Here is a 14,986-nt window from a genome sequence, read left to right as displayed (position 1 = left end):
ATATAATAATAGTGATGGGGTAATAGAAATGCCATTATCTAATCACAAAAGTATTGAGCATGTTTAGTGAATCACTCGCTGTATACATGGGTATAATTATATATACAATTTAAATATTTGAAGCAATATATTAAGGCACTGAATATTATTTCAAAAATGTAAAATGTTAGAATATCAGGGTTTGGGTAGATATACACAATAAAATTGTGATCATGATTGTCAAGTAGATTTTAAATTGTTCACAAGTGTATTATAAAGTGTATTATTGTTATGAATTATACACAAACTATGTTACACTAATGAATCAATAATTATAGTATGCACCATGCAAGAACATTTTCTTCCATACATAAAAAAGATGTGTTGGTATGATAGCAAAAATAACATGAAGGGTAAATTATATAAAGTCACCTACCTATCATGTTGTTATCGTATAAAGATGTATCATAAGTCAGGACCCTGTACAACAATAAAAACTAAAGAGAAAAATAACTGCAATATACAAGTGTCCACCTGTATCGAGTACTTAAACACGAAGGGCAGCAGTTTTAAATATAATTATTTATATATATAAATAAGCTACCTTGAATTTTTGACATGAATATTAAAAATGTGATATTATGATATGCGCGATAAGAAATGTTAAAATCGTTATAGCAATATGATGGCCACAGTATATAAGCAAATTAAGGCGTTTTGTCAGTAAGTTAGTGGCAGTGCAAAATAAAAATACAATATTTGTATATAAATATAGAGAGAAGGCCTACCCTTAATAAATTTGATACAACGTAGTATTCAACAATGATAAACATATTATTATGTATAACAATAACGAATCAAAAAAATTATTTTTATACATTTAAAAATCTAACTGGTATAAAATAAAAAAGAAGTTCAAGTATTGGGGTGAAACAAATAAATAGGTATATGAAAAGCAAACTTCAGTCCTCGACAGCTTCTTCATTTTCGAGCACATGTTTGAACCAAAATGGCTGGAATGCGTGTCCGTTGCCAACGTAGAACTTGCTCATGAATTCCACCCTAATAATTATAATATACAAATAATGACTTATCATAATATTTATAGGATAATAAATATTATTTATAACTTTATAAGTTAGGAAGTAATGAAGAAAACTTGCAGAAAACAAGAATCACAACAATAGTTTAGAAGAAGAAGAACATAATATAGGTAATATATATGCAATGATAAGATAGATATTAGCAAATTATATATCTGTATGGACTGCATAGAGTATAAACCTATAACTGTAGTAATCGAATCTTTGAGATGGGAATGATGGTAATTATGATAACTTATAATAAAAATAATGACAGAAAAGATTTTAAGGAAAGTGGTCAAAAAGTTTAAGTTGGTATATAAATTAAAAATACGTACCAATGCAATCGGAGCGTGTGTAGGAATGCCGATAAGCCTTCCATCATGACTAATATCGCCAGCGTGAACAAAGACCACACGCCAAACATTATATATAATTTGATAGCACCCCAATGCGTCTCGCTGGTCAGTCCCAATCTCAAAACCATATTCCATAATACTTCGGATAGTTCTGTGGTGAAAATTGGATTTAAATGATGGGTACAATAATATAATATCTGTATTAGGTATTAGGTAAGTACCGTAATGATTATTATAACGATAATATTCATGGTAAGCAGTATATATACAATACACTGCAGTGGACTAATTAGCTTGTTAAATTTATCTTCTCAGTCAATTTTCATGATTTAAAAAAATCTTATTTTATAATTTCTTTTTTTTTGTCATGATTACTTTTTATCTATACATTTTACTATGCTAGTAATTAGTAAAGTACAGTGTTTGGGAAGAATGTTTGGAAAAATATCTTGCATAATAAAACGAGTTGATATTTAAAAATTAAGAAAATCTATAAAAGCAAAAGCACTATGCTGATTTTTTTTTAGTACTGTTATTACCACTTAAAATTATACAAAATTATTTTTTAAAAATCAACTCAGAAAACTAGTGTTAAATGGATCACCATAAATCTATATAACTCTGTCTCAAAGACCACAATCAGATCACTTGTCATTACCACTAACAAAATCTCGACATATCATAATCTTCCCCCTTTTTTCCCCACAACCGTCTATAGATAATTATGAACTAATAAACGTGAACTCACGTGCGTGTGCTAGAGATAATGCCCAGAGCCTAAGATATGAAGCTGTATGGGAAACTGTGCTCAACACATACTCGATGGTTTCAATTGACTGATGAATGAATATTTCCGAAGCCGGTTCTTCCTCTTCGTGACCAGCAGTATCGTTAAGCATGCCACTCAATTCAGTTTCTTTTAGTTCGATGCTCCCGTTCAACTCTCCGCAACTATCCGACTACATATTATAAAAATACATACATAACATATACTATTATTATTTTCACATACTGCAGTCTGTTGTAACATTTTAAAATATTGTATTAGTTGATGTAGTAGTTTATTTTATTTTATTTGAAATTAAATTAATTTATGTCCGGTATGTATAACCGTATAGGGGGTGTGGGGGACGAAGCATAAATTAAGAAGAAATGTATAGGCTAGTCTGACCGCTCCAAGTTAACAGTAAAAAAAAAAAAAAAAACGCCTAAAATATGTAGCTACCATAAAACAATTTAGATTTATGGCATTCAACTGTGGCGTTGTACCAGTAAGTCTAATATCGATGTAATACAACACTGTCAAAACATCGCACTTCGGATCATCACAGCAGCCTACCAGTTAGAAAGAAACAACAAAATTAATTGTGATAATATGATGGTATATACAATAGCAGTTAAAACCCAAAGGTTCTCTTGCAAACACAAGACGAGGCTAGATCACCATGTCGGTTCATTAATCATCCAATTATTAGACAACAGGCTCAAATCTAGAACTAAAATTAGGGAGGTGGTCATTTTTTCGAAAGGACAAATAGATAATACATTATTAAAAAATAATGAAAGTAAATTATTAACTAAAATAAAAAACTTAATTAATTATTGTTAAGAGGACGCTACACTTGCATGTGTTGTCTCCATCCTAAAAATGAAAACATAGCAAAAACTGTTTTGCACGGGAAAGGACTGAGAAGGATACAGTTATAACTAAGAAACGACATTTTCACCACATAAAAAGAAGAACTTTGGCAGTGAAATATCGTTCTTATTTTTCGATATCAGAACTATAAAAAAAGTTATTTAAATTTTAAAAACAAAAATAATTTATTTTGAAACATTAAGAACTTTTTTCGTAAAAGTGATATCAAAAAAAGTTAAAACGATATTTCCCAGATAATGTTCTGAATTATATTGTATATCAAATATCAATTTGGTTTCTCAACTATCACTAAAACCCGAGTGGTTCTATCCCGCACAAAACAGTTTTGGTGATGTTGTACATTTGTAACACGGAGACAACACATGCGGGTGTAGCGGTCCTATTAATTTTTAAAATTAAATGATAAAATTCAATCTCTTTTGTTTTGTTTTTCCAAATCTTGACATAATACCATTAACAATTACTTGACGACCGACACACGTGTCCAGACGTCCACAGCAAAATTAAAAGAAATATAATATAATACACGTGATCAAATATTAATTAACATTGTGAATGATATTTTGAACATGTATTATTACATGTTTTATAGAACCCAAATTAGCGAATAGCGATTAGCTGATCAGCAGTGACCACGTGTCCATGCAAAATATACAATAAGGACGTATATTAATATTAATTTTTTATTTATATTATTAATAATATATTATACATTTATATGGGTTGATAATAATCTTATCTGTCCGTCGAACAGTCCAACATTTCCGCCAATTTATTATTATTTTTACATTTACTCGTATCGTTTATGAGCAAGTGGTGATGTAGTTTTAATGTAACGTTATAATATATTAATATAATAATACATAATATAACATTTTTAATGTGAACAAATTATAAAACGCAATTTATACATATTATAAATATTACATTAACTTTTAAATAAACACAAGGACCTAATCATGTTTATGGATGGGGGGTCATGACCCCCACCCCTCTGGATCCATGTTGTTTGACAATTTCAACGACATCAGATATCTACAGTGTCTGAACCATACGACTTAGTTTAAGAAGAATTTAGATTAAGGTAGGAGCTACTTCATTGGAAGTGTGACCTTATAAACGTGTAAAGTAATATGTATTATTAATTATCAATATCTATTATGTAAAATATATATACAATTATCATTAAACATATTTATAAATCCTTAAAGTCGTTTAAATAATAAAGCCACAGGACACTTAAAAAAAAAAAAAAAATTATAACACATTAACACAAATCACAAACCGTATGTTTCTTGTGGCGTCTCTCGTACAGAATTATGTACAATGGTTTGCCAAACAACATTACTGGGATACATAGCATAGCGATCATAACAAAGATCTTTTGCAAACGATCCTAAAATACAAAAAGTGTCAAGTATGAATAAAATATGAATAACATTCTTTGAGATTGAAATTACTTACTTGTCCTTCAAACATATACTCGTCACATCCGTCGAATGGTTTCGTGTGTTTGAAAAGCATCATATTAATAAACATAATGAGTACGGATGGAGCACATCTAGGGCTGGTCTTTAAGGCTATAATAATTAACACTTACATAATCAACATTTATGTTAACAATGATATTTAAATACACGTACGATTTTTAGGTCCATACCAGATCCACTTCATGAACATTAAAGACACCATATACAAAAACAACAATACCAAAAATAACATTTGAGGTATGAACTGTAAAATTATGTTGATTTTTTTGTTGAAATGTCTGAAAAATAAATGATTTTGGATAAAGTACTTATAATATTGAACTATTAGAAATAGTTTGTAATATACATACACGTGATTGACAACACTGAGTACAACGCCAAACATCATATGAACGACTCCAAAAATTATTGATAATTTCATTTTGTACGAGTTAAGAAATATTATTTTATTAACAGCGATCTGAAGAACACAATATTATTGTAAATCTTTATTGATATAGTTGATATGATATTGTAAAGTATAGTTTTAAGATTAAATTACCTGCCAAACTGGATCAAGTCCGAGTGGATAAGGTTTCTGTGAATAATCTTCGGTAGCAGGATCTAATGTGATACTTTTGTTTCCAATGATATAACTTGGACTTTCATTGATTGACCAACTGGAGCCGAACAAATTTATGGACTTTGAAAATACATCATTATATATAATTCCAGTGTATATTGAAAAAAATCCCATGAGCAAGATTATGTAGCGACCGCCAAAAAATATGTTCCAAATCTAATAAATACAAAGAATAAATAGTTCTAAATTGTATGATTAATACAATAAATTAAACCATATCAAACAATAATACAAATAACTAGTGCATGTGTACACATTATATTACTTTTATTATGATTAATATTATAAATATATTTATTTTTGAATATTATATTATTTTAAACACTATTTAAGGTAAAAAAAAACTGTCACTATTTAAAGGGTAATTAAAATAAGTAGGAACCTAGGTAATAACCTCTAAAACTAGGTTAAGTTAGGTTAAAACCGCAGAAAAAACGTGTTTTGATCGGCCAAGTGGTTCAATCTTATTCTGAATAGTATTAATTATTATTTTCTTCTAATATATTTATCATGTTTCTGAATTGACATTTGTTAGTTATTGTATCACACCTTTCATAGTTATTGGCGGAAATTTGTAGTTTAGGCGCTTGGTGCCGATGCCATTTTGTCCTAAAAAATACACTCTGCGGAAATAACGATACCGCCTTGTAGAATCAAGTTTTATAATTTTCTTTTTAATTGCTAGAGGAAATTATTCTACAATCCCCATCGATTTCTGTTTTTCAATATTTTACTCTCAAACTTTATGATATGTCTAAAAAAATACAAGATAAAAAGCATTTTTTTACAAATTTTTTAATACAACTATTTGAAATAAAATACAAAATCAGAGGCCGATACGGGCTGTAGGAAGTCTTCTTCTTTTAGATAGTTATCAAAATCCGACAATTCTACAAAGCTTGAGAATTATTCTCGTAAAGTCATTTTTTCGATATAATACACCCTATCAACCCCCATAAATAGGTATCGGGTAGTATATTAGTGGAAAAGTTTTATAATTGAGGCAACTAAAATATAAAATGTAATTTTCAAATTTTATAGAGTTGTGGAAAATTTGAAAGACTGGCACCGAGACCCTTAACATTTGCCGAATTTTTGTTATTATTTTGTGTACTTTTGGTAAATAGCCATTCCTTGATACTGATGGGTAATCAATGGTAGTCATATCTAATGTTTTCTTTATTGTGGTACTTAATTGTTACCTACCTTCAGAGGCTAAAATATAATTTTTTTCGTACTACACATTTTATATTAAACTAGAAGTTAGATTATGTTAGGTTAAGTTACCACCAACATATGGCCTATTTAACTAACAATATTGACCTTTACCAATTTCTTGTATGCGTGGTAGGTAAAAATTACTGTTGATAATAAATAATAATTACTGAAAATAACACTACATGACTGTACATTACTTCGAAAGTGGGAATACAAGTTACTCATTACTCTGTAGTGTAATTTGTACTAAGCTATGTGGTAGAGGGGGAGGGGGATTAACATGCAGTAGGTAGGACTTATTTTTGTGGGCAAAGTTAGCGTAAAGGTCATCATAATATGTATAATGTTATGTTATGTTTAACCAGGCAGACAAATAATAATTCATAGATTTGTTGTAAAAAAATGTCTTCCACTTCCATGGTTCAATGCCTCATCATCCCCACACTTAATTCTTAAACTCTAAAATTTAGTTTGACATTGTTTCCATCAGGGGGTTAATTCTAACTTTTATGCTTGCAAGTTCACTCACTTATACTGACATTATATCAAACTAATAAAATGCGGCAATTCTCTATTAGCGTTTTTTAAAACCCTGGGGTTCCGCGGAGATCACTACAAGGTTTCGCGAAACAAGTGTTTTTCTCAAAATTTTTGATCAATGTCCTTAATAAAATGTTGGTACAGTTCAAAAGATAAATAATAAGAAGATAATTTTTTTTTTTTTACTTACAACTACTAGGGTTCAAGGGCGCACACAAAGGGAGGATAACAGGCTTAAACTCTCTCAAATGGTTGGCCCCTAACATTTTGATAATTTTATTAGGTATCAACTTATAAATTCAGGGCTTGAAACCAAAAATTTTTTTTCTTATTTCGATTTTGGTCTTGGATATTGGAATTAATTTTTACCGATTTTAATTTTGGTCTTGGGTATTGGTATTTATTTTTTGTTTTTTATTTCGGTTTTGGATATCAGTATTTATTTTTTCCGATTTTAATTTTGGTTTTGATTACCGGCATTGATTTTTCTTTTTCGTTTTCAGTTTCGATATAGATTTTGGTTTTAATGATTTTAACCGGTATTCAAAATTGGTATCCAATATCCGTTGCAAGCCCTGTATTATTATTATTACCATATTTACGCCACTGCAGTTCCTTGTTTAACAAACCAATCGCATCTAACTGCTTAATAAATAAACATTAATACATGTGTATGAATTTTAAATGTTATATGCAAGATTAAAAGAAAATGTATAAAATAATACTTAAATGGTACTTATAAAAATTTAATTAGATAAGCTGTAACAGTGGCTATTTTTTCTGATTTTCTGTAGTGCACACTGGTATTTGAATTTGATTACTAATAACTGTGTAGGTAGGGGTGAATGCAAATGCCAAATTGTATACATTTTTATAAGTTACATTAAAGATAAAGGGTGTTAAAGCAATAAATAAAAGATGAAGTAGATCTTATTAAAAATCCTTGGGTTTTTAGAGCTTTTTAACAAATTTGATCAATGTGAGTGGAAAATAATAAACCAGATTGGAATGTAAAACCAAGATCACGAATAGTAATAACATTAGGTAATATAATATAATTGAATAATTAAAGTTGATTTTATTTTTCGTACGACAAAATGCAATTTTTGAACATTTAGAGACCAATTGAGCTTTAATTTATTTACAATACACCAATCAAGAAGTCTATTTAGGTCTTCTTAAAGAGTAGAACAATCATTTACACAGGCTATATTATGATACAGTTTCAGGTCATCAACAAAGAGTTTAAATTGACAAGATTTGAAACATGAACCGTTATCGAATAAGAATATTAAAAACAACCAAAGGGGTAAATGCCCACCTTGTGGGACACTAGTAGTACATTGCATTTAAATGATATGTAACCATTAACTATTTGAGCTATTATTATGAAAGTGTTGGATTTTTTAGTTTTTTTTCACTCATTTACTCAAAAATGTTTTGCTTGGTCAAAATACTTGACAATTTAATACAAGGTTCTTCATAAGTTGTTGTTAATGGAAATTCAAAATAAAAAAGTTATCCTCAGTAATTTTTTACGATCATTTGAAGTATTAAAATTAAATCATCAAAATTTGAAAACTATTTTGAGTTAGAAATTCGTAAAAATGTTTCTGTTTATATCTAAGATTAGTAAATTTAACACAAGATTATTCACAAGTTTTCCTGTCTTTAACAAAAAAAAAAGCTTACTGGCAAGTCAAACAAATGTTTTTATTAGAGTTTAGTAGTGCATAAAGCGCGAATTAGTGCACATAAAAATAGCCATTGAGCTATAATATGTCAAATAATTACACATTAAAAGTTTATTTGGTTATAAAAAACGATTAAGTACTAATGAATTTAATATGAAAGATTATTTATTTTACTAAGGCTAAAACAAAAAGGGTTATGCCCTTGATAAAAAAAGGTTTTATCTATAATTCAAAAATTAAACTTGGTAAAGCTTATTATATATAGCCTAAAATATTAGTATTGTATGTAGGAAATGATGGGTATTAATAACTTTTGTAATTTAGAATATTATTTACTATAGGTACTCATAGCTTTATTTTTATTAGTGAAAAATACCTTTATATGAATTTAATAATTTAATTATAAAACTTATATACAGTATGTTAAAATAAAAATAATTAAGAAAATATTGTAGCGTATTGGTATGAAAATAATTTAAATTTTAGAAAATAACAAATTCAAAGTTAAATTATTCACAAGATTTTGTCAACAATCTACACAAATAATAAGTATATTTAGTATTTACTATTATTATAGTATTATTTATAACTATACAATATCTTATTGCAGTGAAAATAATAACTTTCACATTTTACTTGAAACTTAAAGAAGCCCAAGTAGGTAGATCTTTGTATTTATATATTATATACAAGCTACAATGGTGTAACAAAAAGCATAAATAATACAAAACATTTTTATATTTACTTCATTAGAAGACTTTGTTTTAGACAATTGTTGTTCATATATGACCATATATGCGCTAAATACTGTTAAAATTATTCCATGGCCAGCATCACCAAACATTACACCGAAAAGAAACGGAAATGTGATTATAGTATATAAGGCTAAACAAAAAATAATAAATTAATAACATATACATATAAATTAACCAATTTTAATTCACCAGGATTAACTTCTCGATAACCAGAGACGCTGTATGAATCCACCAAATTTTGGAAGCCCTGTGTGAACCTATTAGTTCGATTGAACGTTGGAGGATTTTCATTAGTGTCGATTATGTTTAAAAATGAAGGTATTGAGCTGCCTACAGCTTTCTAGATAACAAACATTGCAACCAATATACATCAAGTTGATAAATAAACTTATAATAAATTAATAGATCTTACACTGCCTTCAGCCAATGTATGCCTGATAAATGCCAAGTCTTTTATTGGTATCCAACATTCACCAATCAGACATTTTTTGGTAACGTCCATGTTGAATAAATTAAGTGTATGGTAGATTGCTTTCATTTTGCGAACCATAACACCCCAATTATGCAAATCTTTTGTTACAGTTGTTAACACACGTTGCCTATGGTCTCTTGTTTGATTAAGCACCTGAAAGAAAATAATTGATAAATTAACTTAAGCAAGTCAATAAGCAGTATTTAAGGGGCTATTTGATATTTTATATTACCATATTCAAATCTTCTAGTCTTGTTTTAACGCCCTTTAACATCTCTTGTCTTTCGGAATGTGCACTTGGGCAATTATAAAATGATGCATGAAACCCAGAGCAAACTTTTTTCACCCGTGACTTGAGCTGCTCTCCTTGGAAGAACGCAACAAACACAGTTTTGAAAATCTCGTTTCCCTAAATTAATTATATAATATAAATATTTGGCGTCAAAAATACACAGTGTACACTGATTTAGGGATAAACTTATTTCTAGGCTGGATTGCGTTGGATTGAATCAGGAAATTTTTGACAAATACATATTTATAGGAACAATTTAAATTTTTAACACCGTACCATCCATATTTTTTTTAAATAACAACACCTATGATTGGATAGTATTTATAGATCTATATTTTTCACTTTTTAACAAAACTCAAAATTGATTGAATAAGAGTCATTTAAAATGTAATCAACCATATATGTATATATACGTATTTTGATTTATTGTAATGTTGAAATCAGAATGAAATATTGCATAGATTTTAAAAAAACCTTTGTTTTTTCTTTGTAAAATTTAATAAAATGTATTTTACTCATAATTACTAATTAGTATAAAATACTTTATTAAGATATGACAATGAAAACAGTTATTAAAAAAAAAAATTATACATAACTCAACCAATCACTCAAAGTTAATACAATTAATTCAAGTGCACATCGTATATATTCCCATTGGTTTCTGCATTTAATTCTTCTCGGTTAAATTATTACATGCAACCACAATTTATTTATTTAGATGTTTAACTAGAGTATGTGCATAGACTACTGTTTATATTATATGTTTTCATGAAAAATTTAGTGGAGTAATATCATCTAGAGATTAACCAGCCGGGAGCAGGCCACTAAACGAGTCCATAAAAAATTGATTATTAAATTTGAAATGGCTTAAAACAAAATCTTACCCAATTATTGTACTACATATAGGTGTGAGACTATAAAATAAAATAAAAGTTATAATGTGAATGCACGTACTAGGAGGGTTATGTAACTTATGTATTAAAAGGTACCGTTATTAAACTCCATTTTATTTATGCTAACTTGTAGTTTCTATATAACAAGGGTGGCCAAACAGTCGGTCTTAAACAATTTCAAAGAAGATACCCATTTGATAGAACTTATTATTTTAGAAGATATAGTTACAAACATATCTCGGATTGACCAGTTTGTGTGAAATGGCATTTTCTCACTAGACAATTATAAAAGCTGAATATTAAGCTACACTTTCCAATGATAGTTTCTTCAATTAGAAGTAAGCGACTATTCCCCAGATTATAATCAACTGATCATTGATACACTTCTACGCCAACAGTGTTATTATAATGTTAATTTATTTGGAAATTTGAAGTGAAATACTCATTTTTAGATTAACTTTATACTTTAATTTCATCATTTAAGTATCTTTATTATTAATATTAGTAATGAAATCTTAAAAATATATAATTAGTAGATCTTAATAAAAGAAATGATGGCCACCCCTGTTATGGAAAATGTAAAATTGTATAAGATTGAAATAAAGTATTAAGCTATTTACGAATACCAACATTTTTCTCAAATAATTATTTTTATAGGTACAGTCAAATTGTTGTTATAATAATAATAATATTGTATATACAATAGATACAATACAAATGATAATATAAATTATACAATAACTATACCTTTTGAGGTACAAAGTAAAATAATTCATATTTTAAAAATAGTATTGATTAACTAACATATTAATTGATTTAATATTAAGAGAACGCCATGTCCGCATGTATTGTGTTCGTCTTATAAACGCATAACATAAGAAATAGAATAGTACGTTCTGAATAATTTATTTAAATCTGTTATGTTTAATTTTAGAGTGAATCGACCTATTACCAAATTTAGAAATAAGAATATTATCTAGTTAAAGACAGGTTTTTTATGTATTTTAATTTTAAAGTAAGTTATGAGCATTTTAAAATGTAAAAACTAATTATTCAGAACGTACAATTTGCTATTATGTGTTTTTAAGAAAGAGCCAATGCACGCAGGTATGGTGTCTTCTTAATAATAGAAATAATTATTAAATTAAACTTGTGATTAATTGGAGTGTTTTATGATATAAGATGATTTACACATTTATTAACTGAAAATGTTCAGATTAGGTCAAATCCTTACAGTAGAAGGGTCTTCAAGCGAGTCTTCAAGTTCTGCCCTCCGTAAAAACACATTTCCTCGGCTAATACGCCATAACATACGCTCAAAACCAGGTACTCGTTCTCGGGGCACGACTCCGGCAACAAACCTAATGTAAAAATAATAATAACAATAAATGTACCTATTTAAATAATTTTAGAATAGATGTTTATTGTTTAATATTTCAGTCCATAAAAGATTTCTTTATTGAAAAAAAAGTTAGTAATTTTTGGGAAATGTAGGTATATTAATAACTGTTAATAACATATAAAAGAACATTAGCTTATGTATAAATAAGATGTAGTGGTTAATGTTTTAGAATACAAAAAAATATATATCTATTTGGACTCAATTTAATATTAAATTATAAAAATGAACAAGAAATACAACCAAATATAATCATTTATAATTGGTAATAAAATCCTACTGTGTTATTGGATTCTTGTAAACTTTGCTACTAAGAAATTTGGTATGTTAGTAAGACATATACAACATAACATGCAAGACTCAAGAATGACATTATCTTAACTTAAAATGTATTATATAATTTATTTAATACTTAATATTTTAAATTGTCTTTATTTCAATAAATATTATTATATTACAAAATATACCAATAATTAAAGAGGTATAATTATAAATATTGTATTACTATTTAAAATAGTGAATAATTTCTAAGTGTGATGATAATTTTATTCTATTATTTCATCAAATTTTACTGATATTTATATTATTTATTTGTCATTCATCATATTTACTTATTGTGTTGTTAAATAAAATAGATTTAACCATGCTATATTCTCAGCTTGATTATTCAATTTTTAATTTATTTATTCACTCATTTCATTAACTCTTTTACTAACAGTTTGATGAGAAAGTGATACGGTTTCAAATTTACTTGCCATTTCTTTGTTTCCAAAAGTATTTGCCATTTTTATTGCACAACGTTTAATTAATTTGCCGTCTCTAAACCTTTTTTTTGTTTGACCAATTTTAAACACACTTCATAAGAAGCTATTAAATTGCCACGATGGTTAATTTGTTTTTTTTTAAATTATTTTTTTTGTTTTGTTAGTTTTGAAGTAAGGTCTTTTAATAATGCAAGCCGAGTATCTCCAGTATATTTATCATATGATTTGTGCTTGCTTGTGTAATGTCTACTTATATTATATTCTTTTAGAACGCTAATAACTTGTAAACAAATTAGGCACATAGGTTTATTGTTATGTTCAATACTTAAGTACATTAGTTCCCATTTTGAATTAAATATTTTTTTTTTCATCGTCAAATTTACATTTTTTTCTTTCAGACATGGTAACATAAAACGTATGTACGGTAATAACACGGGCACTGTCACACGAGCACACGGGGTCGACTGGTTAATGATTACTAATTAGATTTAGTTTAGAGAAATATTTAATGCTCACAATTGTGCGATTGTGAATAGTATTCACGCCATTCATCGCGTCTTATCGCGATATGACCGACTCCTGGGAACTCCCGCCGTATAACAATAAAATGTAAAATTTAAAGTATGAATTCGTAATAAGATTGTATACATTTTATACCTTCTTATTGTGATTTTGTTATAATATTATTGTGATTTAAAATTTAAATTTTAAATTGTTGGAGGGCCAAAAAAAAAGCTTTGCGGGCCGCGGGTTGGACTACCCTGAACTAAATGATAATAATTATTGAATACTTGAACATAGCATTTATTTGGATTACACAAATAGAAATTTCCAGGTAGGCACAAACCTAATATACATATTGTAACATTGATTGTTAACAACACAAGGCATCCAAAAAAAAAATTCAACCTAAAAGCTTCAATCTGTTTTTTAACTTATAATAATTTAGTATTTCTTTGTATTTATTAAGCTTACTGGCAGTTCTTAACCTAATCTAACAAATTAAATGTTCAATTTGGATATGATACTTTTGATAAAATAATGACAATGATGAATATAGCTCTGACCTTATTGACATTTTATTTGTGAAAATGTATAAAGTATTTGTTTGTTAAACCTTAAATATTAAACTTACTTTTAGCCCATAAATAATTAGACATTAGTAAAATTGTGCTTTTGATTATGAACAAATAAAGATGAAATTTACTACATACCCAAGACGGCCCCGAGTGACTTGGGACTGACTATTTAAAGCTTCGTCGCTGATTAGAGCCTTTGTCAGAGAATCCGTGCCTGATGCACTAGCACCGTCTTGCTGTTGAAAAGAGAAACTCTAAAGGAAAAATAAGAAAAGTCTATGTCTACTTCAAACACTAATGTATCAAATCTATATGCTAATAAACATTTAATTAAAACTAAATAAAGCCGTTTAAATGCCTTCTATTTCACTGAAATAAAATAAGTAAAACAATTATTATATAATATGACAATAGATTATATGTACGAACTAAAATACAATAAATTAAACTGTGTTCAATTCAAATTTGGTACACAAAATATTTTTGATGTTTAATAGCAAAATATAAGCATTTTTTAATTGTTTAAACTATATGTTTTCTAACAGCATATATCAAGACCTAATAACATGCAATAAAGCTAAACCCAAAATTACTTACGTCTAAGAAATCCATATCAAGCTCAATGGATGAACAAGAAAAAAAACAATATTTCTAGTTAGAGACATTTGAGAAAAAGTGTTTACCTTAT

At 27.8% G+C, this 14,986-nt stretch overlaps 1 protein-coding gene across 3 annotated transcripts in view; it reads right to left on the bottom strand.

Moving 5' to 3' along the window:
* Positions 1-241: 241 nt before the first annotated feature.
* The window catches only part of LOC132937921 (V-type proton ATPase 116 kDa subunit a 1), a 47,014-nt gene continuing 32,269 nt past the window's right edge, over positions 242-14,986 (bottom strand). Inside the window, exons 5-19 of one of the 3 annotated variants that reach the window (XM_061004531.1) lie at positions 14,896-14,916; positions 14,434-14,534; positions 12,291-12,417; positions 10,104-10,280; positions 9,812-10,024; positions 9,589-9,739; positions 9,390-9,529; positions 5,112-5,348; positions 4,921-5,030; positions 4,724-4,848; positions 4,545-4,660; positions 4,366-4,476; positions 2,169-2,379; positions 1,400-1,571; positions 242-1,041 (exon numbers count right to left, since the gene is read on the bottom strand). In XM_061004531.1, the coding sequence (XP_060860514.1) occupies positions 942-1,041; positions 1,400-1,571; positions 2,169-2,379; positions 4,366-4,476; positions 4,545-4,660; positions 4,724-4,848; positions 4,921-5,030; positions 5,112-5,348; positions 9,390-9,529; positions 9,589-9,739; positions 9,812-10,024; positions 10,104-10,280; positions 12,291-12,417; positions 14,434-14,534; positions 14,896-14,916 (2,112 nt within the window). In that variant the 3' untranslated portion in view covers positions 242-941. Of the gene's footprint in view, positions 1,042-1,399; positions 1,572-2,168; positions 2,380-4,365; positions 4,477-4,544; positions 4,661-4,723; positions 4,849-4,920; positions 5,031-5,111; positions 5,349-9,389; positions 9,530-9,588; positions 9,740-9,811; positions 10,025-10,103; positions 10,281-12,290; positions 12,418-14,433; positions 14,553-14,895; positions 14,917-14,986 lie in introns of all 3 variants that reach the window. The other 2 variants (XM_061004533.1, XM_061004532.1) reach the window with 2 other exon arrangements.

The sequence above is a fragment of the Metopolophium dirhodum genome, chromosome 2, assembly GCF_019925205.1.
Source record: "Metopolophium dirhodum isolate CAU chromosome 2, ASM1992520v1, whole genome shotgun sequence".
NCBI classification, from domain to species: domain Eukaryota; kingdom Metazoa; phylum Arthropoda; class Insecta; order Hemiptera; family Aphididae; genus Metopolophium; species Metopolophium dirhodum.
This window is presented reverse-complemented; position numbering and strand designations above follow the sequence as displayed.